This window comes from Salvia hispanica, chromosome 5, assembly GCF_023119035.1.
Source record: "Salvia hispanica cultivar TCC Black 2014 chromosome 5, UniMelb_Shisp_WGS_1.0, whole genome shotgun sequence".
NCBI classification, from domain to species: Eukaryota; Viridiplantae; Streptophyta; class Magnoliopsida; order Lamiales; family Lamiaceae; genus Salvia; species Salvia hispanica.
The window spans coordinates 7,492,522-7,509,981 of NC_062969.1; the positions used below are offsets into that span (position 1 = coordinate 7,492,522).

At 36.2% G+C, this 17,460-nt stretch overlaps 2 protein-coding genes across 2 annotated transcripts; both read left to right on the plus strand.

Moving 5' to 3' along the window:
- The first annotated feature begins 1,305 nt into the window (after positions 1 to 1,305).
- LOC125187815 (stromal processing peptidase, chloroplastic) lies at positions 1,306 to 15,815 on the plus strand. The gene is made up of 25 exons (XM_048084459.1): positions 1,306 to 1,649; positions 2,664 to 2,852; positions 3,450 to 3,691; positions 4,481 to 4,679; positions 5,133 to 5,177; positions 5,356 to 5,463; positions 5,586 to 5,774; positions 5,907 to 6,206; positions 6,878 to 6,979; positions 7,694 to 7,828; positions 8,151 to 8,375; positions 8,613 to 8,816; positions 8,998 to 9,168; positions 10,223 to 10,372; positions 10,764 to 10,901; positions 11,309 to 11,536; positions 11,692 to 11,844; positions 12,042 to 12,165; positions 13,162 to 13,285; positions 13,980 to 14,100; positions 14,178 to 14,258; positions 14,601 to 14,702; positions 14,926 to 15,076; positions 15,188 to 15,306; positions 15,453 to 15,815. The coding sequence occupies exons 1-24, from the start codon at positions 1,458 to 1,460 to the stop codon at positions 15,277 to 15,279; spliced, it is 3,765 nt and encodes a 1,254-aa protein (XP_047940416.1). The 5' UTR covers positions 1,306 to 1,457; the 3' UTR covers positions 15,280 to 15,306; positions 15,453 to 15,815.
- Positions 15,816 to 16,271: 456 nt separating this feature from the next.
- Positions 16,272 to 17,399, plus strand: LOC125186101 (acyl carrier protein 1, chloroplastic-like). Its single transcript, XM_048082418.1, has 4 exons — positions 16,272 to 16,427; positions 16,669 to 16,767; positions 16,844 to 16,966; positions 17,128 to 17,399. The coding sequence occupies exons 1-4, from the start codon at positions 16,368 to 16,370 to the stop codon at positions 17,251 to 17,253; spliced, it is 408 nt and encodes a 135-aa protein (XP_047938375.1). The 5' UTR covers positions 16,272 to 16,367; the 3' UTR covers positions 17,254 to 17,399.
- Positions 17,400 to 17,460: the final 61 nt, after the last annotated feature.

Here is a 17,460-nt window from a genome sequence, read left to right on the forward strand (position 1 = left end):
AACTACTAAATTTTAGCATTTCAAAAGCAAATTATTATATTTAAGAGGGTCAAATGAAAATTTGCATCCTGGAGTCAAACGACGATGTCACACCCTAAAACATCTTCACCATCATTGCTTTCATTTTTCAATCAGCGGAGAGAAACCCTAAAGCTCGCATATTTTTCGAGCCGATTTTGAAGTCACCAAAATGGCGATGGCTATGGTGAGATATGCAAGAACAGGCGGATGGTCGCCCCTATCATTTCTTCCTGCCATATCAACCCCCCCGGCTAGTCTATCGTCCCTTTCGAGATGCGATTTATGTGTGACAATTGATGTGAAGTATATGGTGGAATTTTTATAGTATGAATATTTGTAATTATAGTTGTATAAATATGTATAGCTAAGAGTCATTAATAACTAAAAGGTTATGCCTTTCAAAAAATAATTAAAAAATAGAGAAATTTTAGAAATATTTAATTTCGCCCCATTCTTTTTTCTTTCCGAATTCCAAGTATTATTTGTAGAGAATTCAAATTTCAGAATCAAATCCAAATTAAATCACACATTTGATTGATATTCAGAATGGGCTGGACCATAAGAAGAGCAATTAGGCTTCAAACAATTCTCTTTGATGCTTCCGATTTTTTATGGACATATTGCCAGAGGAATCAGGAATTTTGGTTTGTCGCAAAAATTTAAAACAGCTATAAAACAAAGAATACTAGTTCATTTTTTCCTCACAAAATCTAATTTGAATGAAATTATATCTCAAAAAATCTATGACACTTAAAACTTTTTAATGCACTCATAGAGTGTTGTGACATTGTGTAATGGGCTGGCACGGCACAACCCTCCACGGCCAGACAAATTGGCATGGTTAGAGTGTCCATAATAGGGGAGCCGCGGGGTGGATAGCGAGCACCGGGGGGAGGTGGGGGTGGACAGCCATGCAAGCATTTTGCGGGGACGGGGCTTTGGGGGTGGGGGGGGGGTGTGGGGCGCTAACCGCGGCGCCCTATTGCACGATGCTGCGAGTCGTGACGCCCTGAAAACGTTTTTTTTTTTTTCTGTTTTATATCAATCACATAGTATAAATTTGTATTTCCATTTCAAATAAAAATAATTAAAAATTGAGTTAAAGTGTAGATCATTCATACAATTAACCCATAATCCTTAAATACACTTGACCTTTTTTTCCTTATCAAATCATACTTGTTACAAAGAAAATAATAATACTGCTAAATATGTTGCCAAATAGAAACTTTATTAATACACCTGCGATTGGTCTTTATCTCTGATTTTTTGATTGGTAAAGAAAAAAATCTTCGTTAAGCTGGATAAACAGCGACCACTTACACCGCCGACTCCGCCCCACCCAATTCAACTCTTCAAATCACCTCATTTCCTACAAATTCAACCCCCCTTCACCTCCATCCTTCCACAAATCTTTGATTCTCCCTAATTTTCCAATTATGCAGACCTCTGCTATCGTATTCAACACAAAACCAATTTTAGCCTCCATCAATTCCACCAACCATACTAAACAAAGCTCTACCTCTGCTCTCTCTACACCCAATTTTAATCGGAGACTGTTAAACAAGGCCATTACTTACCACCCGCCCAAGAATGGTTGCCGCAGACGCTTGTGTTCCGTTACCAGTCAGGTTTGTTGGGGAAATGTTTTGACTCCTGCTGAAATTTGTTCATGTTCATGTCCAATTTTAGATTTTTTTTGTGGATTATAACGTGGAGTAGGAAATTGAATATCCTGGCTGGCTAATTAATGAAGCTTTGGTTAATTGCTGTAGCAGCTTCATGGTGTAATAGCAGCTGTGAAATAGTTTCTCCTATAGCGCAGTGTGGTTAGGGCTCGTGGGTTAATAAGGATGTGAAATTGAAGCTTGAAAGTATATGTTTTTAGTGGGTTCATAATTAGAGTGCATTTTGGAGTGTTATTTTGTTGGTCAGTCCGGTTCTGTAATTAATTAAATGATAGAAACCATTTGATTACATTTTGCATCACTCTTGGTAGGCTTAAGATGTGCTTCATAAACATGTAGAATGCACTTCACTTGTTGTAACCATTTTCTTATGGTCATTTATATTGGAATGTGTAAGGATTTTAAACTGCTCAGTGATATAGGAGTACTAATTATAGTTTGATGGTCACTGCTGTTAAAGGATGAGTCTTGATGCTCTTGGCAGTTTGTTTAAATCTTGAAGTCATTGATTCAATATTTGGCAACAAAGTCCTTGCTTGTAGGATAAGAATGAATAGGTTTCCCCCCCCCCCCCCCCCCCACCCCCATCTACCACAGAAATCTTTGCATTGGATGATTGGATAGATTTTTCCCATTGATAATTGATTAAATATTAATGTTAATAATACAAACAGTGTATAAAATCTCTGTGAGATGACAGCTATCCTTATGTCTCAAAGTCATTTTGAGGCTTTAAAAAGGGTGTGGTTCGTTATGATTAATATAGATTATGTAAAGTCCACTATATTATATCTAGAAGTTCTACGATTGCCTGTTATCTGGTCTGCACACTCCTTAAAAATCATTTCATTTTGTTTGAAATGAAATTTACATTTTAAGTCACTTGTGTAATGTTACTCTCCACTGTGTTCAGCTGACCAACTATAATATCTCTCTTGCTGTTGTCCATTGTTGCAGACAAGTAGAAGACTTTCTTCCGAGTTCAAAGAACTAGCACCTCGTTCACATTCGCTAGCTAATTTAAAACGAGTATCTTGCTTCCATTCTTACAATAGAAAGAAAATTGGAGTGAAGAGATTCACCGCTGGATTCTTTGCTGACAAGTCGACCTTTCCTCTTACAAAGAACCTACCAGATAATACTGAAGTAAGGCATTAGTGAAACTAATTTTGAATTTTGAAATAACTGTTTGATGGTGAATATATGGTAACTTCACTCACTAGCATGTTATTTACTTGAAAACTGGATTTATTATCTTACACCATTTTCTTCTATTGCTCATTTCAACAAAATATATTCTTTTTGCATTTGGGCTGGGTCAAACTTTTATGTTTCTCACTAGATAGGTAATTTCTGTATTTGATCAATAATTCTGTCACTCTTGGTTTACCTGCTATGTTTTCAATCCTTTCTCAACTACTTGAGGATCAATCTGCATTCTGAATTCAGTGTAAATCAAATATTACATTCTTGGGTGCTGCTTTTATGGAAGATTTTATCTATCTTTTGCTGTTGTTTGAGGCAATAATAACCAGCAAGGAGAATGAAGAAAAGTTATGCAAAAATACCATGCTATTGACATAGTTGTTCTTTGACATATTCAGTAGTTGAAGATTTTATTTCCGCCCCTTTTGGCATTTCCCTTGAGGCCTTGACATGCACTACTTTGATGAAGTTCTAGTGTTTTTCCACTGATTGTCTGAATGATATCTATCTGGTTTCTCCTATCAATTTGACATTCAGGTAAGAGAACTTCAAGTTCCCCATGCCTCTGTGGGCCCTGAAGAGCCACATGCCGCAAGTACCACCTGGCCTGATGGTGTTACAGAGAAATCTGGTTTGAGTATAGAAGACACCGAAGCAGAGAGAATAGAATTTGAAAATTTCTTAAGGTTTGAGATTCCTTCTCACCCAAAATTGCACAGAGGACAACTGAAAAATGGGCTCCGCTATCTTATTCTGCCAAATAAAGTCCCTCCTAATAGGTATTTTTCTTTCACGATAATTTTTATGGACATGATAAATGCATTTTTACTTGATTAAAGAGTATATTGTCACAATATAGAAGAATGCATAAAAAAGTGTAAAAAACAAGTAGTATGATTAATTGATTATTTAACAGTTTGCAACTTTGCATGCCCCAAGGATATTTAAAAAGAAGAATTAAATTTTTGCTATTAGAGTTAAAACATGCATTAGTGAGATGGGAAATCTGCTGCATTTATGGGAACGTTATGTAACAAGTAGGGAAAACATAATGTTAGGGAGTTATATAGTTTTCCCCTGTAAACATGAGGGTGTATTTGCTACTTTGCCCTTAAAACTTTGAAGCTCCCCTTCAACACAGGTAGAGGGTACTGAAATACTTTGCTGTATCATGTTCACAAAAGCTAAAAAAAACATCATTTGTTTTGTTAAGTACTTTGGACAGGTTTGGTATGTGTAAGCTCTATGTTTTTATGTACACATGATTTTATCGTGGGAAGTAAGCAATAATTAATAACCATCTGATAGTTTAAGGCATGTGTTAGTCTGAAGAAATTCGCACATCCTCTAGGGGAATTTATGAATATAATCGGAACTCATGACAGCGCATTAAATAAAGTTATTAAAAGGAGCTAGGTATGTAGTGTGGAGTCTAGTACTTGTAGTGATCCTGGCTTTGTAGACAAAAGTTGATAATTGCCTTATGGACAAAGTACTATGATCCACAACGAGTAGAGCTTTTGTTTCTCCATTCTGTTATTTAATATTGTTCTGCCTATGAATTATAGGTTTGAAGCTCACATGGAAGTCCATGTTGGATCAATCGACGAGGAAGATGATGAGCAAGGAATTGCTCATATGATTGAACATGTTGCATTCCTTGGAAGTAAGAAGCGTGAGAAACTTCTTGGAACTGGAGCAAGATCTAATGCTTACACAGACTTCCATCACACAGTGTTTCACATTCACTCACCAACTAGTACACAGGTTTGTGAGGTTTTAATCCCTTCTTTACAAGATACTCTGGTAATTATGTTTTGGTGGGCCTATCAACTATTTTGTAGTATGCCTTATTTTGTTTTGCTCTTACTCATTTTTTATATGCTTGGAGAAGATTATCAAACTAAATGAAGTAGGGGTTCCAGAGGAGAAACTCAGGTGAAATCAAGGAAACACAACCAACTTTTATGTTTCCCCTCTGGATGATGAAGAAAAGGAGGGACAAGAAAGAAAATAAGTAACTGTATGATCATGTGAAGACAGTTGTATAAAAATAAACGGAATAATTGATAGTAGGAGTGCCGTTGGTGTATATGCAGATATATAGATGTGTCTAAATTAGTGTTACCATTTGTTCCTTTTCTTTTCTGGTTTTTCTTCAGCATTTCTAGTCTCTAGACTAGACTGTCTACTTAGTCTAATGGAAGTTTTGATATATAGGCTGAAGGTGATTTGCTGCCAGTTGTCCTGGATGCTCTTAATGAGGTAATATATCAATTCCTTTTGATTTCAATGCTTCAAAAATAATACACTTAAAATTCATCCTATGTTGCTCAATGGTTTTGCACTCTCAGTTTTCTTTTGCCTTTTTGTACTTCTCTGTGTTCTTCTCAAGTTCTCATTATATGCTGTTTAAAAACAACACATTCTTGAATGACTGTAGATTGCGTTTCACCCCAAGTTTCTTTCTTCTCGGGTTGAGAAAGAAAGGCGAGCAATTTTGTCAGAGCTACAAATGATGAACACCATAGAGTACCGTGTTGATTGCCAGGTATTTAAAACAAGTGACCAGTTTTGATGACTTTTTGTTGTTTTCCATGTCATTTTACTGAAATTCTCTCTTCAATTTTCTTCTCGCCTTTTACCAGTTATTCATTTCTTTTGTTGGTACAGTTGTTGCAATACTTGCACTCTGAGAACAAGCTGAGCAAAAGGTTTCCTATCGGATTGGAGGAACAGATTAAGAAATGGGATGCGGATAAAATCAGGAAGTTCCATGAGCGTTGGTATTTTCCAGCAAATGCAACATTATATATCGTTGGGGACATTGATGACATTCCAAAGACAGTGAACCACATTGAAGTATGTAACTGCTCTTTTTTTAATGACATGGAGATGATATAGACATATATTTGCATCTCCTTTATATTGTCTGTGTTGTTTCAAATCCATACTTATGGTTGAAATAATAAATAATTTCCTAAACCTTTTCAGGCAGTTTTTGGCAAGATTGGCATGGAAAATGAGGCACCTGTCCCATCTACGCCAAGTGCTTTTGGTGCGATGGCCAGTTTCCTTGTTCCTAAGCTGACAGGTGGACTGTCTGGTGGTTTATCTCAGGAAAGGTCATCTGTTTCCCTGGAGCAAACAAAAAATCCCAGAAGGGAGAGGCATGCTGTTCGCCCTCCAGTTCAGCATAACTGGTCCATTCCTGAAAGCTATACAGAAGCTAACCCTCCCCAGATATTTCAGCATGAATTGCTTCAGAATTTCTCAGTCAACATGTTCTGTAAGGTAATTGTTATGTTTTATGCTGCTTTCTGTCCTAACACAGTGTAGTTGGATAGTGGTGCTGTTTTGATAAAATCATCACTTTCTCTATATTACCTTTATATTAGAACACTTTCGGTAAAAGCAGGTTTTCAAGGGAAAAAAAGATTTACATAAGAATTTTAATGCTCCTGATATGTATAGTATATGTCCACTTAAAATGTTAGATAGCCACAGCTGGTATTACAGTATTCAATCCAAAATTAAAAAATTCAAACTTCGATGTCCACAAATAAAAATGTTCTGTTGCCTTTCTAATTTATAGTAATTCGCAGCAATATATATATATATATATGCATCAGACACATTATATTCATGTCTAGTTAACTTTCAGTCTCACAACTCAAAATGTGGAAGTAGTGAAGTACCAAGTGTAGCAATGTTTTATCCTAATTATTTTAGTCTAATTACCTTTTGGCTTCTAGAAACTTTTCAAGTTTAGAGTCATGAAAGACACGTGGCTGATATTAGTTGATTTCATTCATTTTTGAAATGTGAATCGCTCAATGTTGTCAGTTTATTCACATCATATTCATAATATTTTAGCTAAAGGTCATTTCTTGGAGGAATCAATTTCCTTTGGAGGCTTTAAGAATAGTTTTTTTCTTGACAGACATTATTGTTGTTTTCATCAGATCCCAGTCAACAAGGTCCGTACATTTGGCGATTTGCGGAATGTGCTGATGAAGAGAATATTTCTTTCTGCTTTGCATTTCCGCATTAATACAAGATACCAGGTGCGTTGACTGCTCCCTCTAATATGGTTTTGTGTAAGAAGTCAGTCCATGGGTATATCTCCTTGCCTGGAGTACTGTATATCATGATGTACCATTATGGTATTGGACATGTGCTCAAGCTTAAAACTCATTGCCTGCTTTTAAATTTGACGACCACATTCTTTATTTCAAGATTGTTGTGAAGATAAGTAAAATGAGACACAACACTAATCCTTTTGCCTTATTTCCTCAAAATCTAGGAAAACCTATGATTTTATGGTGGATTGAATCAAGATTCAGGCAAATATTCAGTGGAGTGTGTTATATCTTTTTACGGTGCAAACATGATCACTTGAATACTATTGCAATTTGTTTTGTAGTTCCCAATTCATTGATCGAGTGTAACTGCTTATAATATAAGATACTATAAACAGGGATATGTTTGAATGTGTATCTGGTAAAACTTTGTTGAAGAATGAAGGTTGATACTTACTGATTTCATGGATATTAGACTCGCTCCACTGAACTTTAAATGCTAAGTTCTTACTTTTATGCCTTCTAGTTCTGTGAGGTTCTGACTGTACATTATGCATAATTAGATACACGTGTCATATGTAATAGCAACTACATGTTGTGGTTACAAGCTCTAATGTATTATGTTATTTCATGATCATTTTTATCTTGTAATTTGCATCTCAATTAGTTGCATTTGGGCTAATTTAAGGAATTTCTCAGAGTTCCAATCCCCCATTTACCGCGGTCGAATTGGACCACAGTGACTCAGGAAGAGAAGGCTGTACTGTTACAACACTTACGGTGACTGCAGAACCTCGGAATTGGCAAAATGCAATTAAAGTTGCTGTGCAGGAGGTTTGTTTTCCTCATTTCCTGTATGATCTGTTATTCTCTCTGTGTTTATTATAGATATCACTTTGCACCTAGTACCTTCATGACTGCTAACATGTATACATATGGTATGAATATATTATATGCACATATTGTTACACACTGGCTTCATTTTCCAACACATATATCCAACTTCCCTGCATATTTGTCATCAAATTTATGGAAAGAACCGATTATCATTTATTTCCTTCAGTTTGCATGCTAGTTGTTATATTATAGCAACAGATTATTTGTAAAGTTTTCCCAAATCTATTTCTAAGATACGTTTGTTTTTCTGCTTCTTCAGGTTAGAAGGCTCAAAGAATTTGGTGTGACCAATGGTGAATTAGCCCGGTACCTAGATGCCCTATTAAAAGACAGCGAACAGTTGGCTGCTATGATTGATAATGTGTCATCGGTGGATAATTTAGACTTCATTATGGAAAGTGATGCACTTGGTCATACTGTGATGGATCAGAGACAAGGACATGAGAGTTTGGTTGCTGTTGCTAGCACAGTTACCCTTGAGGAGGTACTTACTTGTTGCGGAAGCATAATTATTTCTTATCGGAGATGGCTTTACATTTTACATTAGACATGTATATAGAGGTGTTTCAGGACTTGGGGACATACTTCTTTACATTTTTCAATTAATTATTCTTGATATATATAGAAAGTTATCTGCAGAGAAATTGTGTGACAAAATAGTGAATATTTATGCCACCATATATGCAGACTGATGTTTACCTGAATCTTTTTGATACCTCAGGTCAACTCTGTTGGTGCGGAGGTGTTGGAGTTCATATCTGATTTTGGTAAACAATCCGCACCGTCCCCTGCAGCTATTGTTGCATGTGTTCCAAAGAAAGTGCACGTTGATGGAATTGGTGAAACTGAATTCAAGATAGAACCGGAAGAGATCTTGGCTGCTATTGAAGCTGGTTTAAAGGAACCCATAGAAGCTGAGCCCGAGGTCTTTACCTAAAAAACCTTTTGTATTTTAATAATCACAGTTATGAGGGAGGGTATAACAGCACGACCTAGTGTGCTGCCTCCACTGGAGAAATATTCCATGTTTCCCTATGTAGAAATTGTGTTTCAAGAAGTATTGTCAAAGCGATATATCTCTAACTTCTAACTGTTCATAACTGCAGCTTGAAATACCCAAGGAGTTGGTATCATCAGAAAATCTGCAGGAGCTGCTTTTGCAGCGGCGCCCATCATTTGTTCCTCTTGACCAAGAAAAGAAAATGACAAAGGTTTATGATCAAGATACAGGAATAGTTCAGAGATGTCTTTCGAATGGAATTCCAGTGAATTACAAGGTAACTCATTATGATTTTCATGGTTGATTGAATATTTGCAGTGTTTTGGGATCATTGTGATTATTTTGGTTGGAGTATAATTGAGGCAAATCTAGCTCTCCGACGAGCTAGGACAAGAGTCGAGGCTGTCAGTGCAATTTCATAACTAGTTGGTGCGTTCAAATAATCAAAAGAGTTTCTAAACCCTATTTTGATTGCATTCACTCGACATAATCCAATTTTGATACAACGCAATTCAAAAATGAAATAAATAAAACTACAAAATCTATAAGATGGCTGCCATTTCGTGAAGTTGTATGAGATTAAACATTTACTTTTGTATATAATCAATTGATAATCTAGTTTTTTCATTTTAGTACCCGGAACTATTTGTCTGTTTATATAAAAATGTTTTTATATGGGGTGGGAAAGGTTGAAATAAACCTTCTTAAAGTGAGATCAACTGGACTCAGAGCTGCAATTTACTTAGATTTTTGTGAACTTAACTATATATGGTTTTTCATTCTTATCTTTAAAAAATTACTTGTTTTTTAAATATAAAGACAGCATGAAATTGCTACTCATGTTCATCGAACCTAGGACTCGTTTGTAGAGGGATCTGTTTGTATCAATATTAATAAGTATTTTTACATAACAGGATTAGGGTGAATGGTCAGAAAGTATCAGACATTATAAAAGTCTTGAGTGGGATGATAAGTAAGGCCGTTGATTTTTTTGGGTTTAAGGTTGATATGCATCCCACCTAGAGAGGTAGGATATGATTTATCAATCTGCTTGTTAGTGAATCTAAGTTTACATAGAAATAAATCTATTATTTACAACATTGAATCTAGTATATATTCAATCCATCAGATTTTTAATCCACTAAAAACATAAATCCATAGGAAGCCCTTTTTGTTACTCTAACCAAAGGTACTTTGAATAGTAACAAATGATGAGCTAGTCACTTAGTCTTCTGCTACAGTTTTAAGCTACTTACATGCTGTTTTGTTATTTGATGTGTACTCCTGAGGTCAAACAATCTTTCATGCAACTCCTGCTATTATACTAATAGATTTCCAAAAACGAAGCCAATTGTGGTGTCATGCGACTCATTGTCGGTGGTGGACGCGCAGCTGAAACTGCTGAAGCTAAGGGAGCGGTTATTGTTGGCGTTCGTACTCTGAGTGAAGGAGGTCGTGTGGGAAACTTCTCTCGTGAACAGGTGAGGTAGCGAAAATTTGATTCTCTCATTACCTCATATTTGAGGTTTTCTCCAAGACTAAGTTAATTCCTTCATTTGATAAAGTATTTACCTGAAATTTTTCACTACATTTGATAACAATGAAAGGATCAATTGATCATAACTTGAAATTAGTTCCAGTGCCGCTGTTTCTGACATTAAGCATAAGAGGCATTATTTTTTTCTTACTTTTGACTTCAGATGATTTGGTTGTTTGTGTCATTTCATTGATATTCTGAACATAAAAATTGATAAACACAAAAATAGTACTGTTGTATGTCCTCTACCTGATCTTATCTCCTGTCAAATACTGAACAATTTTTTACTCTCCATTGTTTCTTGGATTAGTTATAATTACGATAACCATCTGCAGGTAGAACTTTTCTGTGTGAATCATCTGATCAATTGCTCCCTTGAGTCAACCGAGGAATTTATAAGCATGGAGTTCCGCTTTACTTTAAGAGATAATGGAATGCGTGCTGCTTTCCAATTACTTCATATGGTGCTTGAGGTAACGTGAAACCTTCAATCATGTGTGGATTATAATTGAAGTCTGCCTATCTACTGAGTCATTCCTCATATCATGTCATTTGATGAGCCACACATACGCATTTTTGTCAATCAAGTTTACTGCTTTTACCATTCCCCTTTGTGGAGTTAGGAAGTTGATGTGTTGGGAATGGGGCTTATTTTCAGATCAGGTAAGGTTGATCATGCAAAAATTTGTCATAATCCTTGAGAGGATACATATATTTAAAGATCCTACGTTTGGTCATTTTCAGGAACATGAACTAAAAATATTCATTTCATTAGTTGGAATAATTAAGCTGGTGACATCAATTATAGTGAAAATATAGTATATTTTATTCTATTTCACTCCTACTAACTGTGCTTAGCCCTGCGTTGTTGTTGCTGCAGCAAAGTGTTTGGTTGGAAGATGCATTCGACAGAGCAAAGCAGTTATACCTGTCTTATTACCGTTCTATCCCTAAAAGTTTAGAGCGTTCTACTGCCCACAAGCTCATGCTTGCCATGCTGGGTGGAGATGAACGATTTGTTGAGCCCACTCCAAACTCATTACAACACTTGACACTTGAGCAAGTTAAAAATGCGGTGATGCGCCAATTTGTTAGTGACAACATGGAGGTTAGCACCTATCCACTTCTAGTCATTTCTTTTAAGATTGATTTGCGTGACTTTCTTATAATTTTAACATATGGAATGTCTTCATAATTCATATCTCACTAGTAAGGGGTTTCTTTTGCTTTGTTTCTCGTTGCCCCCTATTTTCTTTTTGGCAGGTGAGTATTGTTGGGGATTTCACTGAAGAGGATATCGAGTCTTGTATATTGGAGTATCTGGGTACAGTGGGAGAAAGAAGGGGTTCTGAGGGACCACAAAAGTATAGCCCAATCGTATTTCGACCATACACTGCTGATCTGCAGCATCAACAAGTAAGAAATGATCTATACCTATGGTGAATGTATTTTTTCCAGTGAAAGTTGACTATTACCTTCAGTTCTTAAGTTTTGCATGTGATCGGGTAACCATGTGAATCTAATTGCTTGTTATGGGAATCATGTTTCTTCTTTTAATCATAATTTGTGCTTATCCTTGTCCTTAGATTTTCTGTTCAATGGCTTCCTCACAGGTATTCTTGAAGGACACAGATGAGCGAGCATGTGCATATATTGCTGGACCTGCTCCCAATCGCTGGGGGTTTACTTTTGAGGGAAAGAATCTTCTTGAGTCAGTTATCAATGTCTCTGCATTTGGTAAGTTTCTTGTGTCTAAAATACTAAAATTATCACAAATTTATGTACACATACCTTATTGGCATACAATGAGCTTCTTTCTTTCTGTTATCTGACGTAGAATTATACTGTCAGTTTACATGAAGCTTTTGCAAGAGTGAAAACTGCATGAAATTTTTGGTAGTGAATTGTTCAGTAACTGCTGTATTTTTGCAACATGCATATCCACATGTATGAGATTTGAAGACTGACTTCCTATTCATCCACATCCACTACAATTTCCAAAAGGTAGAAAAGTAGAAACTTACAAGTCTCCCTTCTTATCATGTCAAACGAAAAATAAGACGGTGGAAGAGAAAAAATGGGAACTATGTCAAAGCCGATTGGACCTTAGCTAATTCTGATCCACTTTGTTACTGATTTTATTTCCTTTTGGGGGGGGGGAAGGAATAAAGTGCTGACTAGAGCTGTACTTCTTGCCCTAATGACCACGACTGCTATCAAAGAGCCAAGCAGCTAGATTATCTTTCTCACTCATGGATAATATGGTTGCTTTTGAGAAAAGTTGATTTTGCTGAAAATATTGCCACTGTAGAAGATATGAGCTGAATCGGGAAATTAAGGAAAGAATAAAAGAAACAGAAATAGTGCTTTCCTTGCTTCATCAATAAAGCACCATGTTTGTTTTTGAAATATGCTTTTTAATGTGAAAAGTAAAGTTGATAAGTTGATAACTGAGTTTCACCTATACTTTGCCTTTACATGGTCTATAGACCAAATCTGATGCTGAGTATGGATGTTAAGTTAAACTGTCACTGCACCTTAATATAAATGCACGTTAAGAATGGAGTCCTGGTAGCTGATTGATCTGTGTATTCCCGCAATCAATGGTCAAATGGATGGCTCTTCTACTTTGCTATAGAGATTTTCCTGAAGAATGCTTTTATGAAGTTTCTTTTATTATAGAGATTTTTAGATATAACATGATCTCTCAAGAATACGGTTATTGTTTTCCAGGTGAACATCTAAAATCTGAAGACCAGCACAGTAAGTTGGAAAATGCTGTCCAAGGAAAACTACGTGCTCACCCACTATTTTTTGCCATCACAATGGGTTTGTTGCAAGAGATCATAAATTCCAGGTAATCTCTAGCACTGGTTCGACTGCAGCTATTGATTGCTATGTAACGCTCTCCTTTCTTGGAAATCTGGTGTTTCTCTTTTTTCTACTCCCTCCGTCCCATAAAAGTTGAGACAAAACTTTTGGGCACGGAGGTTAAGAATTTATATTAAATAAATAGGAGAGATGAAAAAAGTAGGAAAGATAAGAGAGTAAAGTAAATGATGGAATAAAAAAAGAGTGATTAGATGTTTTGTCTTTTGTTAAAAAAGGAAATGACTCAACTTTGTTGGGACAGACTAAAAAGGAATACGACTCAACTTTTTTGGGACGGAGGGAGTATTAAACTTCAACTTTATAAGCACAGTATAACCTAAAAGTTCAATACGGAGTGGATATTATCTGCTAGATGTGACATTCATATCATTTAACATTAAGGTCTAATATAATCACAAATGTGTGCAATTTAGAGCGGACATGTTGTACTCATGTTACCTGCACACATATTCTGATATATGAACTTTAGCAGGAAATTCTTGTATGTGTTTGAATCATGTTACTTTTCCCGCATCACTTTTCTTAAGAGGTTCCTGTTGATTTGCATGAATCAGATCTCTGAGTGTTAATTGTATGAGTCTTGCTCCTATCATTTCTCCTTTCCCCAGAATTTTTTTGCTCTTATCATTTTAATCTAATTTTTTTGTTGGTGTGTGTAGGCTCTTTACAACAGTCAGGGATTCTCTTGGACTGACATATGATGTGTCATTTGAACTAAACCTGTTTGATCGGTTGAAACTCGGGTGGTATGTAATTTCAGTGACATCAACCCCTGAAAAGGTGCGTGTTTATCCTGTGATGATTTTTCATGTTTGCTGTGATTGTTGTTTTATTAAATTCTAACAATAAATATGCAGGTACATAAAGCTGTTGATGCTTGCAAGAATGTCCTAAGAGGTCTTCACAGTAACCAGATTGCCCCAAGAGAGTTGGACAGGGTAAGTTGTGTAGTTATATATTTACACTGTTGATTGTTAAAAATTGGGAAAAAATTGTGTAGTTATATATAATGAAAGAATAATGTGTGATATAACCATTTAAGTTCCCTTGGAATTTCTGGGAGTTAGTGTGATGATATTAAGCCTAGAACTTGGGTGGACTGCTTTACTTTCTCTCTCAGAAAATTCACAAAAATTCAAAGATATGTAATTATAAGAACCACTTCGTGTGCCTTCTGTGCCAGGTGGATGTCCTTATTCTGCTGAAGTGAATGAAGTTTTGGTGGTTCTTTTGTTTTTCGTCTTCCCAGACTTGACTAAACTATTTCTTTGCATATGCAGGCAAGACGAACACTGCTTATGCGCCATGAAGCTGAAATCAAGTCAAATGCATATTGGCTAGGATTGATGGCACACTTGCAAGCAACATCTGTCCCAAGAAAGGTAGAGCTTGCTTACTTATATTTTGAAAATATAAAAGAAATCTATGATAGATAATTGGTATGCACTACAAGGCATCTCAACAGTGTAATGTTTGTGCTGGGTTGGGTGTAGTGCGACATGTGGCCAAAAAAGAGAACTCCAGCATATTTGTTAGTAGTTTTTATTTTTCCCTCTCTTACTGCAGGAGAGAGAATTGAAACTTGTATTTACTCTTATATTTCAGGATATATCTTGCATCAAAGAACTGATATCTCTATATGAAGCTGCTACTATTGAAGATGTATACATTGCATATGAGCAGTTGAAGATAGACGAGAATTGCTTGTTCTCTTGCATCGGAATTGCTGGGTCTCAGGCCGGTGAACCTGTCACAGGTGAAGTCAGAACGTTATGATTAAAAAGTTTTTTGTAAACTACTGCTTATATTGCTATTGCATAATTGCATAGTTAGGTACTAACCCTTGTTACCCAAATTTCTTTTGCAGTTTCCCCTGAAGATATAGAATTGCCTGGGGGGCTCCACAATGTAATTCCCGTTGGACGAGGTTCATCAACGATGACACGTCCAACAACATGAAGTTTTTCTTGAGACATGTCAAAAAAGGTATTTCTCTTGCCTATGGGTAACTTCTGCTCTTTTCAAATTTGTGTAATGAACAATTCAGTTGAAACTCGATTATTTTCAACATGTACCATATTTTTCTGCTGTCAGTAAGCAAATGCGCATAATGAAATATGTGAACTCGACAGGTTGAAACTTTCATGGGAAGGGTTGCTCGGACTGGAGCCCGATGTGCAACAACGGAGATAAAAGAAGCTGAGGAACTGCCTTAGATCTCCCACTTCAGGCAGAGCAGCTGCTGATGTGTCTTTGAACCTTGATTTAATGGATGCAAACAAAACATAATTTCTTTAAAAAGCTCACTAAAGTAGAGGATCATAGTGGTTATACACATCTCTTTAGAGATGGTTAGATGACTGGATTTTTATCCTGTTAGGATATGTAACATTGTGAATAGTGTAAGAGATCACATCCATTCTTATACTTGATAGTGTACTCGAATAATATAGTACCCATTCCTATTGAAATGGAAAGCACAATCTTCTTTCTTAGTTTGAAGATATGTTGGAGTATATATTTAAATTTTGTTCGGCAGTAGTAATATATCAGTACAAGACAACCAAAGAAGGAAATGAACTAAAATTGGAAAATGGACATTCAATTCAGTTGCTACTTTTGCAAATTGATGATGAACTAACTTTTTTTTATTTCTTTTATTCTTTCAAGTTTTTTATATCTCAATATATTTTCTATTTTTGAGTGCACTCCTTGTGACTTTTAAATAAATAAATACTACAAATAATAAGAAATTTTGATTTTTTAGATAATTATCAAATTGTAATCGTATAGACGAAAGTGGGAGTGTGGGACCATCGGTTGACAAGCATTTGATTTTGTGAAAAGCAAAGTTTGTTTAATAGTTAGTGCAAGAGGCAAGCCAGGTTGTAAAAAGGGGCCCAACTAATCCAAAGGTGATTGCAAGAAACAACAAATATATGGATAGGACTTGCAGTTGATAAGGCTGAATATTCACCATTCCTTCACACCTCAGTTACTAAACCGGAGTTCTCACTTTCTTCTCGCTTCATCGTCTCAGCTCAGCCATGGCCTCTGTTTCTGCCAATTTTGTTTGCTCAAGAACTTCAATTCGATTGCCCAACCAGGTGAAAAAGTTACTAATATATTCTTGAAAACTTCCAGTAGCTAGACTCTGTTTTTGCATGGTTGGATTAAATACAAGATACTGAGATAGTAATCAAGAAGCGTAAACGTAATGTAGGTGTAAAAATGTACATACTGTACATGTGATATAATGACGTTATGACCTAAAATGTGCGTTCTTATCATGTTTTGCTTATATATCTTCCCTACCAAACTGCCCCATAATGTATTAAGTTGTGGCAGATGATAACGAGCAAGAGTTTAAGGTTGGCGACAGTTGGTTGGGGGAGGACACCTGGTTTCCCTCGTCTCACTTCTTCCCGCTTTCAAATCTCTTGTGCTGTAAGAACTCATACATCTCTCTCTTCCCTCTTTCTTTCATGTTGAGATACAAATGTGTGTGTGTGTGTGTGTGCAGGCAAAGCAAGAAACAGTGGACAAAGTGTGTGAGATAGTGAGGAAGCAGCTTGCATTGCCTGCTGACAAGGAAATCACCCCTCAGACTACTTTCACGGATCTTGGAGCCGACTCCCTCGATACTGTAACATCCCATTCTCTTCTCACACACTTACACTTGTTTTCGAATAAATATCCATACTTTCGATAATAACATGATGAAGCAACTTTTGGTAATGTCCAAATGTACCTGCCTTTTTCTGGTACTGAGAAATCATGAGTTGTATGTTCGTTATCGATGTGCAGGTGGAGATTGTAATGGGGCTGGAAGAAGAGTTTGACATAACGGTGCAAGAGGATAACCAAGACAACATAAGCTGCATCCAAGAAGCTGCTGATCTCATTGAACAGCTCGTTGCCAACAAATCTTGATACCTTCTTTTGTGTCAATTTAGGATTATTTCATGTATGCTTTCGTTGTCTACATTTTTGGTATCTAAAGACTCAAATATTGTAGTTGGGGACATGAAAGCTCTATTCAAAATTTTCTATTTGGTGGAATCTTTGATTCAGAGGTATATCACTATCTTGATTTGGTTCTAGCATGGAGTTTGGGTGAGTTTAAAAGCCTCTACTATT

Excerpts from the sequence above, each read along its gene's own strand:
- LOC125187815 (XM_048084459.1), top strand. The coding sequence starts at position 1,458 with ATGCAGACCTCTGCTATCGTATTCAACACAAAACCAATTTTAGCCTCC. Across the intron at positions 8,376-8,612 it reads GCACAGTTACCCTTGAGGAG|GTCAACTCTGTTGGTGCGGA; the intron begins GTACTTACTTGT and ends TTGATACCTCAG. Across the intron at positions 14,259-14,600 it reads CCCCAAGAGAGTTGGACAGG|GCAAGACGAACACTGCTTAT; the intron begins GTAAGTTGTGTA and ends TTGCATATGCAG.
- LOC125186101 (XM_048082418.1), top strand. The coding sequence starts at position 16,368 with ATGGCCTCTGTTTCTGCCAATTTTGTTTGCTCAAGAACTTCAATTCGA. Across the intron at positions 16,428-16,668 it reads CAATTCGATTGCCCAACCAG|ATGATAACGAGCAAGAGTTT; the intron begins GTGAAAAAGTTA and ends AAGTTGTGGCAG. Across the intron at positions 16,967-17,127 it reads GAGCCGACTCCCTCGATACT|GTGGAGATTGTAATGGGGCT; the intron begins GTAACATCCCAT and ends ATCGATGTGCAG.